This window comes from Anopheles nili, chromosome 3, assembly GCF_943737925.1.
Source record: "Anopheles nili chromosome 3, idAnoNiliSN_F5_01, whole genome shotgun sequence".
NCBI lineage: Eukaryota > Metazoa > Arthropoda > Insecta > Diptera > Culicidae > Anopheles > Anopheles nili.
In genome coordinates this window covers 67,437,939-67,461,500 of record NC_071292.1, presented here as the reverse complement: position 1 = coordinate 67,461,500, position 23,562 = coordinate 67,437,939, and the positions used below count along the sequence as shown (strand labels likewise).

Genomic DNA, 23,562 nt, shown 5'->3' with positions numbered 1-23,562 from the left:
TTCCCTGGAGGAAAATCTTTCGATTGACTTTGACTGTTTGCATGCATGTTAGCCATCGAACGGAAAATGAGCTTTTGTTACGAAGGAAAAAGAGAGAGGGAGAGTATGAGAAAAAAAAAATAGCTAAAGGATTTGTCCACCATCAGTCGGAGTTGTTGCATTATGTATAGAAGTAGCGGTGCAGTACGGCTTTCCTTCGTCCTTACATTGTTTACTATTGTTCCCTTGGGCTCGTAATGGTTTCTTTCTACGTTTTGCCAGCCTAGGCCACTTTGCCGCGGAAAGTGTTGTCCTTTCCGACAGCAAACAGTACAGCTCGCGCCGGTTAAATCGCAACGATTCGCGTTCTTCCATTTAAATAGTTTGATAATAGTTGCACCTACGTGCATCACATTACGTCAATATCTACGTGAATTATCAGTTTAACAATCACGGGTTTTGTTTCTACAACGGGTGTATGCCGTTTTTTCCCCGGCATTCTACGTATATACCTCCATCCATATGTATAGTGTATATGTATAGTTTGTTGTATATACAAAGACACGCGTTTATGTTGTGTATATCCTTTAAAATAGTTTGTTCGTTTGCCTGTCGTTCATGCTCGAACCGTAGTATATGGTCATATGTTATTCTGCTACTGCACATTTTTTTTCTTGCAAGTCTTTGGTAGTCTCGGGTGCATCGCACATGTAAATAACAGCTGCTGCATCCCTGGCGAACTGCTCCGAGCCATTTGCAGCTTCCAGCCCTAGGACACAAATCACGTTTTGTATAGCTTATTGTATGATTTCTCCCGCTACCTTTCTTTCGTTCCCTTGCCACGTTACGTTGCATAGTTCGGGGCTTAATACCCCAACGAACGGAATTACGTTCCATTTGGATGTTTTTAAAATACCGGCACTGCACGGTTTGCAAATCCTTGCCGCGCAGCAATCCTTACGTTTCGTTTCAGTCTGGTGCATTTTCTTGTTCTAAGTTCAACATGGTGCGCCTCGGTTCTTGCAAATCGAGTGAGTGTGTGTTTGTCTCGCTAGCTACCCTGCAATGTGCGATGAAAGGACATGAATTACGAGGATCGTTCCTGTACAACTACCGAAACGGGTGCTTATTCTTTCCTGCTCTCATCCCGTTCCAACCAGTCACGATTATACATCAAAGCTACACGATTGTATATGGACGATGGGCAACTTAACTGAATTACGTTAAGTGCGTTTCATTTATTTGCTTTATGCTGTGTGTATTCTTGGACGTGTGTCGCTAATGCTCTCCTATCGTATTTGGAGCGAGCGTAATATTTTCACTGACTGTATCTGTGCTTTTTAAATCTCCGTGCCGCATTTCCCGATCAGCATTGCTCTAGTGTCCAAGATAAGGTTTGCAGAAAAGCGGCCAACACAAAACATCTAGTATAGCAGCACATTGATACAGTGATTTGGGGGCGATCTCCGTCGCAACGGACAGTAGTAGTGTGTAATGCTTTTAGCTAAAGTTTGTTTTTCCGCTCCCTTATAAACCTCTTACAGGAGAGAAAAATGTTGCGAAACGAAATGCTGATGTATCTGACTTCCAAGCGGCATGCATCGTACCATGGGTAAAGCAAAAAAAAAGGGCTTTACGTTTACGCGGTTTCTCGTGCGATGTGTTATGCGATGTTTTCTTCATTTTCCACCCCTCATCCCGTGCTGTCCATTTTGCCATGGTGAATGTTACGCGAACGCGAATGATGTAACCAAGGAAACAAGGGCAATTTACATCGCCCAAACCGTGCGTCCAAAGGGCGATGGCGATCAAACGTTAATGTTCTCTGTCGCTCTTTTGCGGGAAAGACCCGAACAAAGGATTAGTGGCATTATCCTAATGGAGGTTGCTTTCCTCGAATATATGGTAATAATAGCTCGTCAGCGGGAGCGTGAGAGCGAACCCCAGGTGCCAGCGGGAGCGTGAAATCCATTTTCAGATTTCCAATCTCAACCCCCGGCCAGCTGGCGAAGTTCTCGCCGCTCGGAATCCTTCGATCAACTGCGATTGCACACGGCACAAAAAAAAGGGTACGGATGCGTGGGGCGATAGAGCGAAAGGACGATGTCGTTTGGCGGTTTTTGGCGGCGTTAAATTAATCGGCCCGCGTCCAACCCAAGGAGCGGTGCGATTAATTTAGCTACGTCTCCGATCATAACTCGTGACAATCGCGCTTGCCCCAGTGGCCATGGCAGTTGCCAGCCCGTTGTGGGCTCGTGTACGAGTACATGTTGTAGCCGGGTATGATGTGGACACGTACATCCGCCGTTGGTCGGTTACCGTCGGCACGTTGGCGTCGGGACACGGCCACCGTCGTCTTGCAACAGCAGTAGTTGAACAGGCTGATGTAGGCGCTCCGGAAGTGGCGATTCGTGAGACAGTAGATGACGTTGTGAAAGCACGATTTCGACAGCCCAATCCAGACGGTTGTGTAGAAGACGCGGTTCGAGACGGACCGAGCTGTGCCGTACGCGAAGATAATGCAGAATGGCAGCCAGAAGACAACGAACAGCAGGAAACTGTAGAAGTTGGTACGCGCCAGCGACAGATCCCAGGTGTAGGCGAGGCTTGGCTTAAAGTTGGGCAGTGCCATCGTGCGTTTCACGTCCACGATGATGCGGATATGCGTGATGAAGGTGAGCAGCAGGGGCAACAATACCAGCAGACCGACTACTCCCGCCTCGTGCGGAATGTCCGCCTGGCGGGCTCGCCAGTTGCAGTAGTTGAACCGGATGTCGTACACGAACTGCATGCCGGACGCGATGCAAGCAGCGGCCCAGATTAGCAGCAGGATCGCGGTCGTGTTCGTCCTGTTGAACCAGCTGCGCTCGTTCTGGAACGTGCACAGACGAAGGTAGTTCTCAACCGCCATCATCTGACCGATTGGTAAAAGAAAGAAGAGAGAGAGAGAGAGAGAGCGAGAGAGAGGCGGAAAAAAGGGATGATGAAATGAAATAAAGTCATTAGTACGGGGCACGTTCGTTCCGGTGCGAGAATTGTCTTTACATCCTTGGGAATCGCGTGAATCCGTGCCGTCTCAGGGCACAGAAAGCAAACCAACATCGATACGTAACAAAGCAAACCGTGATGTCTGCTGACATCCGGTGTTCTCTTGTGTGCTGTTCCCTATACTTTGGTTTCCGTTTCGGGACACCCATTTTCCCTTACCTGGGGTTGTGCCGGTACGAAATGTGGCGAATGATTGGTCCCACATCCAATTTGCTAACTACTGGCCATTTTTTCTATGCTCTCGCACGAACTACTAACCTACTTTTGGAGGTTTTCATGCTCGAAAGGATCATTTTCCCACCCAGGGTCGGGCGGAGGGAAAAGAAGATGAACATTGAGCGCTAAAATTACCCACCATTCGACAACGGTTTCGGTCGGACGGTAGTACAACCGAACCGAGTTGTGTGCTGCTATCGGTGGGTTTAATCTACTGCTAAGTGCTACACTAATCAATAGCTTTGTGATGGCACAGGACTCATTAGGCGTGGCATGCTCGTGCTAAAGGTGTGGGTTGGTCGTGTAAGAAAGCAGCTCTTATGCAACGATGCTTGTAAACGTGCACGCTAGCATGTGAGCTGCGTTCTTGCACAATGCAGAACCATCGCCCTAACTACTGTTTTGCAGGGTCTCTCATATCACATCGTCCAGTTCGTCTCGAGGGTAACCAATAGAGGGACTCAAGTACTTTCATTCCATTTTGCAGGGTGCAGGCTGCAGAGACTATCAATTTAAATGTACTGTAATTAAATTGCATTTAATAATAAAGCTCACTAAGCAGACTAGTAATAAAGCACATTCTACTGACTAGAGCTTTCGGTGGAGTCTGTCTTAAAAGCATGTATTGAGAGCCAATTAAAACTGAGATAAAATGTGCGCAAAAATCCCTTCATTATTTGATTAAAAATTGTTGCATATTTTGTTTGAGGACTCTCAAGAGTTGTTGTACGATGCGATAATTTGTAAAATGATTTTTCTTGTATGCTTGTTTAAATGCAGTATTTGAATGTATATAGTAAAGGAACTCGTACTATATATATACGCATATTAAAAAGATATTAAACTTGATGTTCACTTAAAGCGCTTTGTCTACGAAAAACAAACGAAATGCACAACAATTCAGACGAACGAAAGTACAACAGCCAAACAACAACCAGAATGTATTTGAGGCGATTCAAATATACTTACGGCTAATGTTAAAATGCTAACCAAAAACGAGCAAGCAGCTAAGAACCAGTGAAATTTGCATACTTCCGTGTCGGAATTGTCGATGCCAGCCAGCAGGACGATGGTGGACGCTGGCATCACTACGCTAGTGATAAGTAAATCTGCGAGCGCTATATTCACTATGAATGCATTGCCTGTAAATAGTATTGATGGTAGTATCGGTTGCAATGGTATGGTCGGTACGTTTGGTAGGCTCGGCAAGGATAAATGTAGAGGGAACAGTTCGTTTGCAATACTAGGGTAGAAGGTCAAGTGAGCAATCTTGAAGGAGTCGTGAGTTGCATTGCATGCGAATATTTTTGCATTTTCGAAAAACAAGCCGTTTGGAGATTCCAAACAAGGTCTTGCAAATGGATCAGCACTTTGGAAATTCTAGATGTTCCTTTATTATTTAAAACCATTCGTTGAAACAACTACTATCTTTGAACTATTGCAAAGGCATAAACAATTTGACTATTCTAGTTATACTGTTGTAGCACAAAATCTCTCTATAGAAACATATATAGAAGTAGCCGATTATGTGAAAATAGAACAAGAAGGACGCTAAATTATTGCATTTTGCTTAAAAAGCGATCACGAATTAATGACTAAAAATATCTAAAAAAGTGAGACGAAGAAGTTAGACGAGCAACTCCAAACAGTATAATTTCTGCAAAAATCACGGTAAAGAATGTGTAACTATCTAAGAAAAAGTCAATATCGCGCAAACTCTACAAGAGCAAAAATCGTTCTAAAAACGAAAGACGCTACTGCAATTTAGCGAAACTAGCGCTTTTTTATATCGATATTGATGACAGAGCACGAATAGAAATGGATAAAAAAATCTCGAGCAATAGCTCGAGCTTTTTGTGTTCTACTTTTCGAAAAAGGGTTTTATTTGGTACTGCCCGGAAGAGGAAAAAACTAACTGATGACGATTTTATATCTAGGACGTTAAAAGGACGTGAATGAGCAAAAAAAAAAAGAAACAAAACTAGCTCACACTTGAGAGCAAAATCTTTGCTACGCTTCGAGCTAAAAGCGATAGAAGAGTCGCTATAAAAAAGACGTAGCCTGAATAGAAGCAAAAAGCGAAAACAATGTTGAAAAGTGGTCGAAGAGAAACGGCTGAGAAACCCGAAGCAGACATTCTGTTCGATGGCGGACGTTAAAAGTTGCACTTTGGCGAGAAATCACGCTCAAACGGACCGGGTTAGTGTTGCTGGACGTTCTTTTGCCTGCATTCCGATAGAAGCGCCCAAGCCCACGGAGCGCAGCGGAGAGCTTTCGGTGCCGGTAAGCGATCGTTGTTTTTCCAGCCGACGATGCTTGTTGGAGTTGCACTCGAGCGGTCCGAGTGTTGAGCAGTTGAAGTGGCAGCTTAAATTTAGGGAAACATGCAATCAAATGAACTATTCAATTCTAAGACTTTTGCTCCTGGATGTTTGTAGTGAAATCCCAGAAACATTGTGAGTGTTCATTTCAGTATGCATTGGAAGGTGGCAGCAGCTTGCAAACGCATTCCAAACAATGCCATCCATCGCTAATGAGTGGGTATTTTAAATTAATTTTAAACTTTAGCTGTTAGATTTTATTTTCACTGAAATAATATGTAAGTATAACTTTTCTGTGAAGCTATCCTTATGCAAGGGAAAAAAGGGATCGTTTATTCCGAAAATGCCTTGCCGCGATTGTATGACGTTCCAGCGCCAACTATGTCATTGAAATCCATTGTTTCATTGGTATCTGCCAGAAAACTACCGAAACAACGTCTCATATCCAACGAAGCATGCGAGAGATTTCACTGGAACGGCGCCAAGCGGCACACAATTAACGCAAACCGTCATCCGAAAGTCACTCTCGTCGCGCCCAAAAGTAATAACTTAATTGAAAATCCTCTCCCCATGGGACAAAGAGAAAGACCAACCGCTAGGTGAGAGCGTGGAAGGCAGAAAGAAAGACGGAAACAAACAGAACCACCCACCGTACCTGCTTTCTTCAGATGGTCCTCAATCATGACGGACGATATCATGAAGACGTTGCCGATGCTGCCGACGACCGAGAGGCAGGCGAGCAACAACAACCGGGCGAGCCGCGGCCACTCGGTCGAGAGGGTCACTGGGGACACCTCACCAGCCCTCGAACCTCCCGAGCCACCCTCGGAACCGGCACCTGGCGCTGTCGTATGGTGCAATGGTTGCTGGTGTTGCTGCGATCGAGACGAGAGGGCTAACGAGGTTACGAACCATAAATTAGGCTCGGTCCCGTTTGGTCCTGCCAGCTCCGTGATGTTCGCCGGTTGATCCTGACTGGTGGTACTCGCTGGTGGTGACGTCCCGGAACCACTTGTTGCCGCGGTAACGAGGTGCACCAGCAGTGTTGACATGACGGCGCCAGCCAGCTGTCCGGCCGTTGGCGAGCTGGCCGTGAAGTTTGACAGCTCAGCCGTAAGGTTGTCCATGTTGTTTGCTGCCTTTCGCGGTGTGGTTTTGTCGTGTTGCTTTGATTTTTGTTGTTTCTGTTGTTGCTTTATGGCGTTTCTTTGCAGCTTCTCTTCGGCCGGAAGACCGCTGTTTATCGGTGGTGGCCGATCGGGGCAGGAAAAAGGGAGTTGACTTGCTGGCGAATGACTCACTCGAAAGGTTCGTCCGGCTCGAGCGGCGGCGTGCTTTTGGGGCCTACCATAACATTGTTAGCGCGCCGGTGACTTGAACCTGGTACGGTACGGCCTGCGGATGAAGGAAAAATAATTTTAAACCTTATTAGATCGATTAGGGCAATGCCGACGGTGATGATGGTGACGACGCCGATCGCCAGAACGAGCCCATCTAGCGGAAGTAGTTGATGGTAAGTTAATTTCATTCGTACGATACGACCTCCAGTGTGGGTTGGAAGCTGAAAGACGTAAATAACCCTAAGTGGAAAGTGTCAATTAAATTTTGATGGCCATTATGGACAGACAAGAATTATTCCCCAGCAACCCACAGTGGGTAGTGCGGTATCGTTCTCGTTTAAAAACGTTATCACGTTTTGATCGCGTGTAGATTTATGCAAAATGCCGAATAAACCAGTTCCTAGCATTGACAGCGTTTTCTAGTTAAAGAATTAAATGAGCTATTTCATATGGCAAATATAATCAAGATACTATGGATATCCAACCTCCCATGATGATAATGGTGTGGTATTGAAATCAAAAACATTTCATCTTATCTTGACCCCTAAAAACTAGTCCCTTCCTTTGCTTCACATGGAAAGGTGACCATTTTTCCAATGTGCCGCCATTGATACGATTTTCGTTTATTGCAATTGTTCCCGGCTATCTGTCTAGTGGGTTATTTTTATTGCCTCCACCCGCGGTACCGCTGGTGCAAAAACTTTTACGATTTACTAGTCAATCAACACGTAACAAATAGCGGAACAACCGAAGAACCAACAAAAGAACAGATGACGAAAACAATCAGTATGCCGTAGACGTGTCTGGGGCGATTCGAGAGCTGCAAGAATTAATATTTTTCAAAGCTTTTATTGATTTGCCCGCTTCTGCGTCCTGTGTCGTTGCGTTTCCGTCACAAACAAGGCGTTGCTGGTGGCGCCGCAGAATGTTGATTCGGTTGTACGTCCACCCCCGTGCCGGTAATGGAGGGAAGCCTGTTCGCAGGCCTCGTCCCAATCGTGGAGCTTTTTCGCTGCTTCGTACGTGGGTAAATATGCGCAGAGGCGTCCCTTCATCGCCGGAACCAGACGTGACGTGCATACGAGCGGGCTTTGCCGCTCGCATGTATCATTCCTCAATTCTTATCTTATCACGTTTCGCACTCACCCCTCTTCAAGAAGGGGTGGGTTGCACGGGTAGGGACACAATTTGGGAAAATCCCACAGCACACATTGACGTGCGTTCGTTCAGTGGAGTCCGTTCGTTCGTGTGCTCCAGGGCACGAGTGTTTACTTGCGATCCAGCCCAATATGGGCTCAATCTTTTGCGACGATACATTTCCGACCAAACAGACGCCCGTGGTAAGACCATTTTATTTTTGCAAGCGAGAAAACCCAGCCCGTAGAGCGATCGTGCATCTTCAAGGGTGGAAAGCAAACAATTAGTCAAATGGTACAATGCGGTGGAAAGTTTAACTTGATGCCGTGCCCCATAAGCGGTCCCTTTTTTCAGTATTGTGGCTCGTTAATAAAATTTCTCGTAGTTCAAATGACCTCATCTGGGGCGTAATTAGTGTGATTATTCGCTCTCAGTTCCGTGCCGAATTGCTTGGGTGGGTTTTAAGAGCGCAATTAGCGCTTGCATTAAGGCGGTGTTCTATCGCTCCAGGTTTGAAATAGGCATTGGGATGGGAAAGTGTTTTGAGAGCTTTTTCTCGTTTTTCGGCTCCAGAGAGAGCGAATCGTTATGTTGGATTGCAACCGAACTTATGTGGAAGATTTTGCGCTTCCTGGGTCTCTGTAGGAATTTTTCAGTAAAAAATGTACAATCCACCAGGCGTCTCCATCGTGGAATAATAAAACCAAGCAGGCGTCTCCATTGCGGCGCATGATGAGTTCCCATGGGTTCCTGGAGAGGGTATGGTCCCAAGCCTCCTGACGAATGGAAAGGGCCCTCTCAAATCCATTCTCAGCTTGCGCATTCATCGTGTTTCGTTGGTTGGGTAAAGTTTTTTCATTAAATTTTCCCACTCCTCTGGAGCCACCCCACGTTTTATCGTGTTCTAAAATGCACAGAAAACGTCCATTGGGATCGGGATTTAATGTGTCGTTTGTTTTTTCCCGATGGATTGCATTCCCATAAAGACAGCATAGCTTCCGGCCAAACCCAAATGCACTCATCTCGATCTCGTAAGTGCTCTCCCATTCCCTTCGATGACACGCCGGCTGGTATTTTTATTTTTCATTCTCTCCGATCGGAAATCCGCCTTCCAGCATCATCACGATCGGGTACGAGTGGTCTATCGTTGAGTGAATTTAATTATTTTCTCACCCCAACCTCGCTCAACGACACCAACAGACGCCCGAAGCTGGAGACGCCCGAATGATGAAAAAAAAGGAATGGCAAACGAGCGAATACCCGATAAGGATCAAGACCGCAAAGCGTAATCATAATAAGCGACCTCATTTGCAGACGCATCCGTATCCGGCTCTGTCTTCCCACAGGCTCTCTTGGCCTGGATGGGGTCGGTTTGCCGTCTAAGACGGCGCCATTGCGAACGCGAGCGTGATTGTTCAAGAGAGCCGGGTCAGTTGGAATTGATAGAAAATGGTACCGAGGATCGATCGGGAAACGGATGGAAAGGTTAAGTAATTTTCTCACAAACCCACAGGATTTCGTTCACATCCATTCTCTCCGTTTTTTACCGCTTGGAGGCAAAAAAGGACGTTAGATAAAGAAGAAAACAATTTATAGAATGAGAGGGTTCAATGTTTGTTTTAATGTGGGATTTTTATAGTGATGAAAAAAATCCCTGAGAGTTTTTTTGTTCGGAATGACGACGATTTTTGACCTTTTGAGTACGAGTGGTCAGAAAAAAAGCTGTAGAAGACGATTTTCGTTTGTTTTTTCTCACAACAAATTTATTTATTTATTTGAAACGAAAAATAGAATGTAGAAAATAGGAATCACTTCACTAACAACGTGATAGGCGGAGAGCAAATGGTCTCTTGCAACGGGTACTAGATGTTTTCGATGCTATCGACGTTTGACAACACGCTCGGTAGCTTCAGTGCATCCTTTGATGCCTCACGCTGGTCATTTGTTACGCTGGCTAATGTTCGACCAATCTGCCCCTTCACAAGTTGCCTGCCAGCGCGTGAGAGGCGACGATTTATTCCGGCACTCCGTAGACCGGAAGTGAGGGCCATGTCGCACGAAATGTATTATTCATACGATAAGCTATTAACAGGGGTTGTGGCTTGAGCTTTTTTGTCGTCACTTCCGCTAAATATAATCGCCGTCACGGAGTGTGGCATTTTTTCTAACCATACGGCATTTTCCCGCCTGATTAATGCGCCCCGTGTGTGTGAACACTGGAGATCGGCCTGGTGTCAGTGTGCTAAGTTTTAGAAGCGGCAACATGCGACTATGAGGCTGATAACGTCAGGAGTGGCAACGCCCCGTTTCGTGGCTCCAGCGGCGTTTAAACACCAGGGCAATAGGTGTGCCGCTCGTTCTCTTTATTGAAACACACAGCACGGGTGCTTACTTTGGGTGGGACACGCTGGAAGGATAATTTTGAACCGGGAGTGCTACAACACAACTGGGAGCAGCGTAATCCTTACTTCCGGGGGCTAATTGGTGTTCTGAACGATGCGTCAGAGCGGTGAAACAAAAACAACCACAATCCCCTTGAACACATTTATGTACACTTTCACTAATGACATCGTTCGAGTGGGAAGTCTTCATTTTATAAGAGCACTTCGACGATGCGGATGGATAATAATTTTCAACACTAAAAATAGCGTATGATGCGGCTAATAAGCAATTTGTGAGGAGTATTAATAAAAAGAGTCGTTTATTTGCGTTTGCGATAAGTATTAATAAAAAGAATCCTGGTATTAATAAAAAAGTCGTTTAAGTGATATTGTTATACTGAATTTGAAGCTATGGCTTTGCTCTACAATAACTAATCTACAAAACCAGCAGGCATAATAATAGAGACTTTATGACCTTATAATCAGCATTACACGTAGCTCCTTGTTTAGACTACCTATGAAAGACTCAGTGAAGATTACAACGTACAAAAAATCTTCCTTGTTTGGGCTACACCTAGAGATATTAGGCTCGTTTTGATCTCCGTTTTCTCGCATTCGACCAGGTACACAAGCCAGGTTCCCTCATCACGACAAGAGGCTGTTGTCGCAACGACTGCTCCTTACATTGCTGGCCATGCAGTAAAATCGCGGATTCTTCTGCGTACCGCAGCACGTTATCTAAATTCGGTCCTTCCAGCGAAAGCACTTAACCTGCACAGGCCACAATTACTACTGGTCGCGAAGGCCCGCGGTACATGCAGCACGAACAGCATTAAAAAGGAAGCCAGCCCAAAACGATAAACGGCACTGAAAAGAACGGTGCTTCGCAAAAGCGCTCATGGCTTCGGTAAATATCAACGGACGTTTCCAAGTAGCCATTTGGTGAGTGCAAAAGGTCCTCGTTTCGTTTTCCTCTGCCATTAAAGCCCGTGTCTGGGGCTGTTCGTGAGTGAATCTCAGTGTGCACTTCGTTCAACTTAGCAGCCTTAGCCACCTTGGTGTACACAATTAAGATAGCGAATAGCGTTATCGGGGGACACGTTGAACCGCGACGCAATAGTGGAATAAAAATTTATCGCAAACGCCAGAGATTACGGGAGGCTGACCCCAATCGAGACTGACGCATAGATAGCGGCAGTAAACCGGAAGAAAGAAGCTAACCTTTGGATTTGTTCCATCGCTCGACTTGGACTAGGCTCACGAAGCAGGCCATGGAAATATATTAATAAAACTCCGTGAAACCTCCAGCTGCTAGATAAGGATGCCTTTTGCCTGGGGTGTCTTTGAACGGCCATTAATTGACTACCGAACACAGTGCGTTACTATTATTACTATTCCACGCCTACTATTGGATCGTATCAGCACGATATTGGACATTGATTGGGGCGTGCGTTTCCAAAGAAACTTCCGGACAAATTTTACTGGGAACGGCTTTCCGAGACTTGAGTAATGCTTCACTGGTTCCTGTCCAAATGTCCAAACCACAGAAACCCGGCGAACCGAATAATTGGTAATTTTCCAATAAGGACGATCGTCGTGAATCTTTTATGAGGCTGTTTCTACGTATCCTCTTTCCATAGGTCCTGTCGGCTGTGTTAAATTGTGACGTTCCGTCGCTCACTGCTGTAGCGGAAACAGCAGCGGAAAAGCTATAGTGGTCCTTTGTGGTGAGGTGACGGAAAAGCCACTCTCCCATCACGGGCTACGTCTTTGTCGGTGTGCTCGAATAACCGTAATAGGGCTGGTGCGCTTTAACACTTCTTACATTGTACACTCGATTGCGCACGAAAAGATTGTCACAAGTCGATAGCCTTTTGATTGCAATAATCTCTGTGGCAATTGCTTCGGTTTCTCTTGGTATTTGTTTATTTTTTCTCATTGCAAGACAGTGAGCTTTCTTATGGTTTGTTGGAATTATGCTAACGGTAGTAATGTTATGAGTAAAGGAGTTTTGTGTGAGTATAATCACAGAGATCATGTCGCACATAATTGAGGTTAATATAAATAATGATCGATAAGATCGCATTGGGGAAGGTAAAGTTTTTCAATCTATGGTCTGTAATATTGTTTGATTCTTGGAATTTTTGAAATATTTTCCTAACGTAAGTGTATCACTAAAAATTGCGAAACATTTGATGCAATTCACGCTTCATTATGGATACGGAATCGTTGCATGTGGCAGAGCCAGACGCCCTGAACCGAATAGCTCATGTATGTTAATTAGTTCCACATATTTCAAATACCTGCACAAGCAACTGCACCCACTGCCACGTGCAAAAAATGGTTTCGAATGGTAAAACTTTGCCCGGGACAGAGAGAATTCACGGTACTGTCGCTTCCGGTGTTTCAAAAACCGTCCAGCTTTTCCACCTCCAACGGCACCGAATGGATGTTAAAAATTGTAGCTACAAATTGCCACCGTCCGTTCGATGGCGTTTGCTTGCCACTTCAGGGTCAGGTTGATGGGATTTTGCTTTTTGCTAGCATAATTTGCACACATTCATCATGGGGGAATGTGGTTCTCGGTACGGTTGGGTGCGAGTGCATACGTAAAAGAGAAATCGAGAGAGAGAGACAGAGAGATGACAAAATATAGAAGCCTCAAACAACTCGTATTGGCTACTCGGAACCGAAACCGTAATAAATTTCGCCAACACATTTCGCAACCACCTAACCGAGTGATGGCCATAAATTTCATTCCGATAAGACCCACTTCCCCGGGCCGTCTCTGTAGGTTGTTTTTAGCAATGCTTTAGTACAGGACAGGAGGGGGCTTAGAGAGATATGGAGAGGTCTAACGGCAACTAGCGGTGGGAACTTTTGCTTGGTGACAATATAAGTCGGTTTTTAATTAGGTTCAAATACGGAATACATTTCAAAGTCTAATTAGCCAGCGATCGTCAAACTGAAATGTAACACAAATTTAGATCTGAATTTCCGCTCCTTTCCAGAAGAAATTTGTGGTCACGTAAATGGTTCTTTATTTTTTCAATCCTCCTAAAGATGGCATCAAAAACAAAAAATGAAGCCGTAGCAAAATGACTGAACTTTTCGATACTTCTCCTGTGACTCTGGCTGAGTAATGTGACCATTATTTTTTATGGTTATTTTAATGGCGATCATCAAAATTAGCTCTATAACCGCACGGTTCGACACCGGACGTGATAATTACACCTTTTTCCGGTACCCGGTTCAATTTACGGTGGGATTTTTATTTTATTTCCTTTTCTCATTCAAAGTGGAGCCATTTTTCGCCAATTCCAGCCACCGGAATGAAAACTCGGAAACGTGACACGTTTAGGTTGCTGGCATATGGTCGGTTCGATTCCAGGAATCGATGATGAAAGAAAGATCTCGCCTATGAAATAAATAAATCGCAAAATAAAAAAATCGCAAGTTTAGAATTCCGACCAGCCGCAGCTGGACGTCGGGCTCATGTTCCGGTCGGTGATTCATCGGGCTGGTATCAACATCAAAGATTGATTCGCGGATTTGCAATGGCGATAGCGGATTTATTTTCGATTTGGGTGAAATGCGTCCACGATAATCTACTACAAATGAACGGTGTTCGTGTTCGAAAGCAATAAAATAAGCATTCAACTTTACGTATCAGAGACAGCAAGTTGTTTCATGGAAATTTTTTAAATGTTAAAATAAAATCATCTTAATGCAATAGATATTGGTGGAAAATATTGTTTTTTTTGTTTCCCTTTATTCTACATTTGCTTTTCCATTTTTTCTCCAAGAGTTCTCATGAGAGAAAAGTATCAAATTATTGTGATCACAAATCAAAGAAAAGTTTGTAAAAAAAATACTTTTGAAACATGTACGGAATAATAACCTGAATAATCAATTATGTTATATAATATAATACATATACACAAGAATCCATTCAACATGAAACGCAGTTCATAAGTTACCATTTGGATGCGGGAAAAACCTATCATAAGCCGCGTAGCAGAAGCTGTTCACTAATTCGCTAACTGTGTCGTAGATTGGTATTCTTATCGAATCATTAATTTTGAGTTCACAAATAGTCTACTAAGCGCATGAAAACATGGTCAATATTTGCTTTGGTGCCGTGTTAATATTTAATAAACGCACGCGCCCCTCATTTCCACTGCAGACGATAGCGCAAGATAATAAATTTTAGTTCATAACATCGAGCGATAAATCGCTCGGCATAAATTGCAGCACGGCAGTGTTGGCCAGGTATCTGAGAAATGAAGCTCGAGCCGGCTGACGAAACGCTCAAATGAAAAATCTCAACGACTGGTTGGTGAGCTCGTGTGCTTTGATTAGCATATTTTATGCATTACTCTCGTTGCTACCGTCGTTAGCTTGTAGGTTGCTATGATTGAGATTTTTCACCACACTCTTTCACACTTCTGTATCTCGCTCACGCACTTTCCCTAGCTCCTTTTTATTCAGTATTGCTAGATTTTCACATCCCACTCTTTATCATCATTTTTTGCTCTTGCATATCTGCAAAGCTATTTTCTGTAGGAGGAACGGTTTTATTTTCTTTCCGGTGTAGCTGCAACATCGATTCCTGGTGTCAATATCATGGACGTACCGACCGGAACACACGATCGAGCATCGAAGCAGCTCTGTGCGTCCGGAACTGCACAGGAAGAGCACACTTCTCCCACGGCTGCAGGCAAACGATTCCTTCGAGCATGGAGATTCCGAAATTAAACGACTAACTGCACACAAAAAAAACGCAAAGCTCGGGAGCAGAAAACCTACTAAATTACCACACAAAAAAGCATTCTCCGAATGACCCGACATCGCAGTATAGCCAGGCCGTAGAAGAAGTGATAGTAGCGATGGGTTGTTGGAAATGATTATTGCATCGAATATTGCTGCATGGGTGAGCGTGGGCAGTGGGTATTACGTGGGATGGAGTTATAAATAGCGCTTCATCTCACCGATGGATGAGATGAACGATTTTAAAGACCGAATGTTGCTGGAAATTTGAAAAATTTCCTCGAGGCTCTGTTTCGCAATTTCGCACAGCACTGGGTCTGGTTCGAAAAGGGCTTTCCGGCCGGTTGCGCTCTTCTTAATGCTGGTATTACCCATGGGAACGAATGCAACCGTCTCTGGATTGTATCCATATTCGTAATGTTACAAAAAATACAATGTTGGCAAGAATGGATGGTAAAAGATGGTTGCAACAAACTTGCAAAATATTTTCCCTACTTTAAATGCTTCACGGCAGCCAAAAACCACCGCAGTGGAAATGTAAATTCATTTTGTGCTCGAAGGAAGAATTCGCTCACCGGACTTTCCTGCTCTACATAAAACTTTTTTTAAGAGTTCCCATGTAAATTGGAAAAGATTATCTTGTTTCGATTCTAGTTTTCTTACTTTTCTTCTGCAAGTATCCATGTTATTTCTAGCAATTTTGTTATGATTTCTTCACAAAGATTTCTTAGCGTATGAATTTCCCGGTATTTTTATCCATATAAAGTATTGCAACGTTATGTATTAGTGATGAAAAATGGATAATTTTCACAGTGCACCAATACTATGCATCAACTGAATCCCTCTTATCTGCTTCAATATTGCATTCACGGACTTAGCAGTGGGCTTAAGCTTAATTAATAGCAATTGTTAATTAAAAATCATCACCACACACCAACAACGTCTGGTTAGATTCCTTACGCTCAGAGCTTGAGCGATGTGCAATCGATTCAGAATACCGTGTCCTTTGATATTGGACGAGTAATTAGTCGGAAAACATAAATAAACATTTTAATTGCCTACCGTCGATGATTGGATTCACCAAATTGGATTCAGAAACCGCACGCGATGGAATGGGCAGTAGATGCGGTGCAGATGGATTTATGTCTTCTTCAACCGCAGTATGTTGCTTGTTTAATGGGCTTTTGCAAACCTGCAAGGATCGAATCGTGCAACCGGTGGAAATATTTCCCATATGGTGGGACTATTTCAGGATTAAGGTTGAAATCTTCAAACAGACATTGACGACATCCGACGAGTTGCTACGGAAACACTTTGTAGCAGACGGCTTACCACCATCTTCTGCAGCAGTAGGCTGTGACCGGTTGGCCCGAATGGGCAGGATACTAAGACACTTTATGGGACGCGAGGTTGGTGATCGAAATAAGTGATCCAATAGGGACGCTTGTCGAGACGCCAGGATCTAGGAAAGTGGAAGGATGCACAATAAACATTTCGACACCGTAGAGCGATTTTTGTGCTAGGACGAATTTACTGCCGTTACGAATATCGCCTTTTTACGATCAATTTCGCGCGTCAAAACGGAACGAAGGATTATGGCAGGTCGTCCACCGCGCGAACCAGCAATGTTGTCGTGAGGACGAAATGTCGAAACCACTAACACCGTTATCAGTACGTCACAACAGAGCGCTCAGGCGCTAGGAAATGGTTTTGCCGAGTCCCCAGGATTCCCGTGACCATAATTATTGATCGTACGAAACGCGTCCTTTTCTCGATGTTCGGTGCTTTGGCTTGAGTGTGATGGCGACATTTCGTTTCGATGTTGCAAATACTGGGTAAGTTATTCGCAGCCATCCACCAGCAACCGAGCAGAACTTCAAGCTAATCAACCTTCAAGGCTTCATTTGTGGCGTGTGCGTGGCTTGAATTGACGCAATGTGCTTCCGTGGAAATTCATAACACCGCGCTAAAAGCAGAACGAATTCATCCTCAAAATTCCAGTTCTAGTAAACTGCTAATAATTTATTATGTAAGCTGTGTTACCGGTTCATTCGACCACACGTAGAGCCTTGCAGGTTGAATGTCGGCTCTATCGTAATGCCGCCATGTCAAGGATGGCCCAACAGGGCTTGAAAGTTTAATCTACCTTTTAAGAAGGTTTTTATACCCTTACATAAAGATGGCTTCGAATTCTTGAACGCTATTTAATATTTTTTTTGCCTGGCGAATGAAGTGCATCCGACTGCTTTGCATATCAGCTCGTCGCTCGCCTTGCATCATATTTTTCAGCATTTATGAGATAACCAAATCGGAACCCCTTCATATCGTGCTGGAGGTTGATGTGCACATTTTTATTTTGTGAAATCGTTTTCATCATCATCGTCGTTGATAAGATCGTGGTTTACGAGCCTCTGAAGTTTACGAATCAAGTTGTCAATAACCGACCTTGCTAGTTGGTAGATAAAACGTGCGGACGAGCTTTTGCGAATAGTTCTCTTTAAAATAACACTTTAAAAGAAGCGTTTGTGCATAGATGCAGATGTAATACCATAACACGAACAGCATAGTTTGAAAGCTTAATATACTGCTTAACGCGACGGAACATGAGTTACTGAACAGCAACTTGCTTTCGAAACATACAAATAACTCCTAACTTTTGCTGAAGATTGTAAAACCTATAATACGAACAACATGTGATTTGTACACAGTTATCATGAATCATCGTGAAATCTGTGTGTGCTATTTGTGTTATTCACAAATGCAAAACTAACAGTGAACGATGTAAATGCAATTTAAAACTCAAATGCAAAAAGCATCACCCACGGCAATGGTTCGCCCAACATCCGTACTCATGGCTTGGAAAAAGAAAAAAAAACCCGACATAAACGATTTCAAAACTACATCTTTTGTGCGCTAATGTTGTCGCACGCCCTCACAATGACACAAACGAGCACGGGCCACATTTTGTTCCGTCCCGATTTGTGTGGCCCAATCCTACGGAACCGTTCAACTGAAATGCCACCAAAATATCAACGATGGCAGCGTTTCTGCGGTGCAGACATGCATGAAAAATGTTCACACCGACGCATTCCCGGAACACGGCACGGGATCTCGCGGGAAAGCGATATCATCGCCGCATTTCCAACGTGCCCAAGCTCTACCGTCACCGGTTCGCGAACGTTCTGAATGCGATGAAAAATGTGTCCTCGTCCTTCCGGGGATGGGTCATGGGTGTACCATTTCGGGCGAGTTGGAAACCATCCAATTTGTAGAACGTCCAGTGAGCTCGATGCCGTGCGCTTGGGTTGCAGTTGTCGCCGGTGGTCAACCAAATCAAACCGTGGCTAGCGTGGACAGGCGAACGTGCTGATGGATGTGAACAGCCGCGACCACGGTTTGGTCCCACCGGGTGTGTCTCGTGCATGTGACCTGATTGGAGCACATTGCGAACCGCATTCTCGTAGCCTCTGAGGGGCTTGGGTATAACAATTAAGCGTTTGAATGCAAAATTTTCATCCGCACGCTTAAGGGGTGGCATGATATCACTGAGAACAGGGAAAAGGCTGATGGGATTTATGATAATATTTATCAGCATAACGTTGTTTGGCATGAGGGTATGCTTTTTTTTACGTTGAAGCAATTAAAAAGATTAATTTTGTAAATGAAAGGCTTTTTCCTGGAATGGATGCCATGCTCTAGAATGCCTGAAAAATGTGAAATTCAATTCACACAACAGCTCATGATTTAATAAAAATTATGACCTGAAAACTATGCAGCAAATAGTTGGTCGGTAAATTATTATTTTTTCTATATCATATGATAAATGCTGTTATTATGCAGTTCTTGTTTGTTCTACTCAAAATGCTTTACGAATTTTTTTATCAACATTTCGATTGCAATCGCTTTGACAGCAAAGAGAGATTCTTGTATCTCACGATCAGAAGCATGGTGAACAACCACACTGAAGCGAACAATAGGTCAAGTGGCCAAAAAACCCGCACAATGCAACAAAACCCTTCTCGCACTGCACCACAACTCATTAGATAACTGTTCGTCTGTTCGTTGGTGTTTTGGTTTTTTATTCTTTTTTGTGCGACGAGACAAATGGCGATCACAAAACAAAGGTAGAGATGGAGAAAAATTGAAATCCTTTCACGATTTTCCTCGATTTTCGGTGCAGACCCGCTCGTGAACAGCGTGGGACGAAGACGGATCGCGAACCGGAAACCAATAGCAACGCCATTCATTTCACGGTATTCATTCCTCGCAGCAGTGGCTGCCTTGATTGGAGGTGAAATTTCACCTTGGCGCTTTTCATTTTGCATCACTGGAAAAACGATGGCTCGCGTGGGTAGGCCATGAAGTGGCAGCAATTTCGTTTTCACGCGCTGAACCTGCGGCATCTCCTTTGTCTGGCTGTCTGCTGTCTTTGGCCAGATCGGGCTTCTTGTTTGGTGTGCGCGATGCTGATGTGCTTTTGTTTGATTATTTATTGCCAAGGAAACCGGGACCCCATTCCCGTTGGTGATGCAACCAAACCGATTTCTAACGCTTTACATCACATGGAGCGGCTATGGCGTCACAGGGCGCAACAGTTCGTTTTGTTTTCTTTTTTGTTCAGGAGCAGCATGCAGAACCGTAATTTGCAGGAAAAATGTTTTGTAAAATGGCAGAAAGCCTCACTGAGGTTTACATGAAATTGTACGCACCGCTGCAAAAACGGCTGGCTGATGGTGGTAACCTTTTTCGGAATTGAATTCGACTTTCATCCATCCAAGCGAACCAAAGCATGACGAATTACACTGCGATAGAATTGCTAGCAATCAGGCTATGCGTGCATAAAAAATGTAATAAAATACTTTACTTTCGAATGGTATGGAAACGGATCTAAATTACTGTATACGGCTTGAGAAAACAGGATTCTCCAAAAGGACCAAAAGGACCTATTATTTTGCTGTAGTGATTATTTCTTGCTGGTAGTGTTTGCAATCAAAGCCACTAGTTAAGTATTAATTTGCATGAGCTCGATATCATTATATTACTTTGCAGTAAATTGCAATATCATAAGCATCAATATGCTAAAATAACACATTTAATAGATTGAATCATTCTTTCTGTTATCCTGATAGCTTTCGATTCGGTCTCTAGTGGTGTACATTCTATGGCTAATACCAAAATTCAACCAGCAAAAGTTATTTATAACATCACTGGTTTCAATCAAAAGCCCACTGAAAGCACGACCCTAAACCATCCTTCTTGCCGATCATACTCAACCACAAAGCCATCCAGATCGCAGCTAGTTGACGTTCAACCCCTGAACACAACTTTCCGTTTAGCGGATATGATGCGAGCTGCTCAAGGATGCGATCCGTCGCTGGCATCCGTGCAGGAATAATAACCGTAAAATATGACCTCCAAGTCGAGCAGCTGAGTGTCCTTCCGGGCCTCCGAATTGACGTCTCCGTTCTCTCGCCAACATACGACCAGAAGGCCGCAGTTCAGCAGCAGTGCCAAAAAGGTGGCCCCTCCATTCCTGAAAGTCTTTGTGCTATTAATCGCACGGACAAGAATGGAAACGGAAGCGTCGTGTTGCGAAACCGGAAGCGCTCCGTCATCGCCCACACGGTCCTGCATTTACCGGAGGTTCAATCTGCGGATATTTGGCTTGTTCACTTCCTCACGGATTAGTGTGTTTGTGTGTATGTGCCGGATGTTCCCGAGGACGGCCGCCTTTGAAGGCAGCGCGTGATAATAAGGCACGCAACATGCACGCCCGGTACAATCATGTTTGATGGCTTCATTTTGTCAAGTGTTTACCGGAACTCCATTTTCTACGTACGTTCGAATGCCGGTACGGTTTGATTTAAATTGCGTAATGAATTAGGTGGCGAGCGTTGATGTAGAATATGTAAGCACTTTGCTGTTGATAATGAATTGAGCAAATGTGAACAAAAGCTGGAGTTCAACGCATTTGGCTAAGTTCAGCTAGGGATGAAATCCAAGTCGTTCTGTAAAATTTGGACCACAATTTATGAAGAAATTCATTTTGCTTCAAAATGTGATTTATTGTTCATACATGTCACCTCCGTAATACTATTTTCATTTACCACATGTATGTGAGAGTTCATTCTCATGTTTTTGCCCCTTTTCAAGGCTATGACTAGCGTACAATGAACTCGCCAACGAGTTACGAAGCATGCCATGAAATTATGATGAGAATTCCAAACAACTCGAGTCGGCACTCAACAGGGAAATTTCCTGTCATCAACACTTTAGCGGATACTCTTTTCTATGTTTTCATCAGATCTAGCCGCTTGGAGGGCGCTTGAATAATGAAACAGTTTTAGACTTGCTTGTTCATTGTCTTTTCTTGCATTCTGACCTTGAGTAGGAATAACCAGTCATTAGTGGAGACGATGGTATAATCAGTAATTCAGTATAGTACAGTAACCAATAAAGTATGAACTATTTTAGAGTTCTTTCCAATGGTGAAAAGGTAGTTTAGGTAAAGCAATTTTCCTCACTTGCTTTGAGAGTTGCGTGTGTGACAGGTATTTTTGAAAATAGGCATCTTAATTCGATATTTCTTCTAGTTATGCAGTCGTTTTTCCTTTCCATGCTAAAAAACAGCCTCGCCAATCTCGTGTCATCATCGCACGGCTAGACCCTGTGGGTTGAAGCCACATACTCCAGCTCACTTAATTACACGCAAAACAAAGACCAGGTGCGTTTATTTTTAGTGTCGATAAATACACGCCTAACGTGAAGGATCACGGCGGCGTAAGAAAAAAAAAGGAATTTGTGCACCGTTGAAAGCAATTTTCTTCCCTCGCAAAAGCTGCCCTATCGTGGCCGGTGTTGACCGCAAGCCCACTCCATACGATAATCGATAAATCCAATGCCCTGTCTGCGCTCCTTTCACTATCCTGTCGTCCCTGAGCAGCGTAGGGGTTTTGCGTGCCACGGAGAAATTAATACACCATAACATGATACTATTTTCCACGCCCACCATCGCTTACCAATTGCGTGTTGCGTTTGTTTTTCGTCTTTCCATTCCCGGCATTGTTGTATTTTGGTTGTTGCTAAAGTAATTTTCCTTTTCTCGCATCAGCAAAGTCCACATCGGCGGATGGGTTGAAGGTTTCGCAGGGAAGAAAACGAAGGCCACTGCGCTGAGAGGCAAAGTCCGGAAGTCACGCGGCAGGCATGGCATAAAAAAATAACGCTATGTTGCCCTTTCACATTGAAAGACCAAGTGCCGAGCGAATTGCTCTTATGATTGAGTTGATTTTATTATGCGGCTCAATTTCCTCTCAAAATCACCCACTGCATTCGAGCACACCGAGCTGGAGGGAGCAGTTTTGCAACAATGCAGCCTTACTTTGCACGTGGTATTCAGCGTACAATAGTAGCGTTTCGGTTGTAATCAATGCCAGCTCGTTAGCGAACAAAATGTGAAATGTAAACTTCATTACACGATTAATTGAAAGAATTTGTAACGTTATTGCCGAGCGTTATAGATCGTGTAACTTGATATTCAGCAGTGTTGCGACGAGTTTTATACAGTTTCCATCAACGCCATAGTTCTTTGCACCCGTTGAACAATGAACCAATCCTGTATAGGAAAATATTGATCGGTATTCCACAGAATTCGTACAGAATATTTAATGCGCTTTAAACGACAGCACGTAAAAGACAGATAAGCGTTAAAAATAGATGTCTCCTTTATGGCTGGACGGTCTGTGCGTCCTCGTTGCAACGTCATCAAGCACCAGTCAACGATCCGCGTGGTTTCCACCGATGAGCGTCGTTAGGCTATGCTAAACGAGAATGAATAATTTCATACCCTTCCGTAGTCGTCGCACCAGGCACCAGGCGCCTCCATCGCACTATCCCCTGCGAAACATCACCGCATACCATATCGGCAAATGTCGGTGGCAATCAATTTAAAGTGGCCATACTGCTGGTGGAATGAAAAATTGTGCCAAACAAAAAAGAAGAGAGCAAGTTTCATATGTGTGTGTGTTCATTTTTTAGGAATGGATAGTTTGCACATTTTCATGTCACACAAATATGAAAATTTCCTGAAAAGATGGTTGTGCTGTTTAACGATATTGTCTCCATAAAACAAGAGGCAAGAAACAGTGTTATAATACACGTTTATTACAAAATAAAAATGGTTATTTGCAAACATATTAACAGACTGCAATTTCTTTTCTGAGAATAATTAATCCAAGCGCCGCGAAGTATGCAACAATGTTAGCAGTAAATTTCATGATTGACTTTGTGGCCACAAAAGCACGAGAAAAAGAGCATACTTTGAAAGTAATTAAAGCATAATAAAAGCCTTCAAGCGCAACGATTGTTTGA

General features: G+C 43.9%; 1 protein-coding gene across 1 annotated transcript; it reads right to left on the bottom strand.

Moving 5' to 3' along the window:
• Positions 1-2,058: 2,058 nt before the first annotated feature.
• Positions 2,059-6,691, bottom strand: LOC128726723 (melatonin receptor type 1B-A-like). Its single transcript, XM_053820546.1, has 3 exons — positions 6,220-6,691; positions 4,213-4,385; positions 2,059-2,893 (listed from the first exon to the last, which is right to left on the bottom strand). Exons 1-3 carry the CDS (start codon positions 6,689-6,691, stop codon positions 2,171-2,173), a joined length of 1,368 nt encoding a protein of 455 aa, XP_053676521.1. The 3' UTR covers positions 2,059-2,170.
• Positions 6,692-23,562: the final 16,871 nt, after the last annotated feature.

What these genes read in the sequence shown, in the direction of transcription:
- LOC128726723 (XM_053820546.1), bottom strand. Translation starts at nt 6,691, where the DNA reads ATGGACAACCTTACGGCTGAGCTGTCAAACTTCACGGCCAGCTCGCCA. An exon ending in GGACCATCTGAAGAAAGCAG is followed by an intron (nt 4,386 to 6,219) that starts GTACGGTGGGTG and finishes TACTATTTACAG; the next exon opens with GCAATGCATTCATAGTGAAT. An exon ending in TTAGCATTTTAACATTAGCC is followed by an intron (nt 2,894 to 4,212) that starts GTAAGTATATTT and finishes CCAATCGGTCAG; the next exon opens with ATGATGGCGGTTGAGAACTA.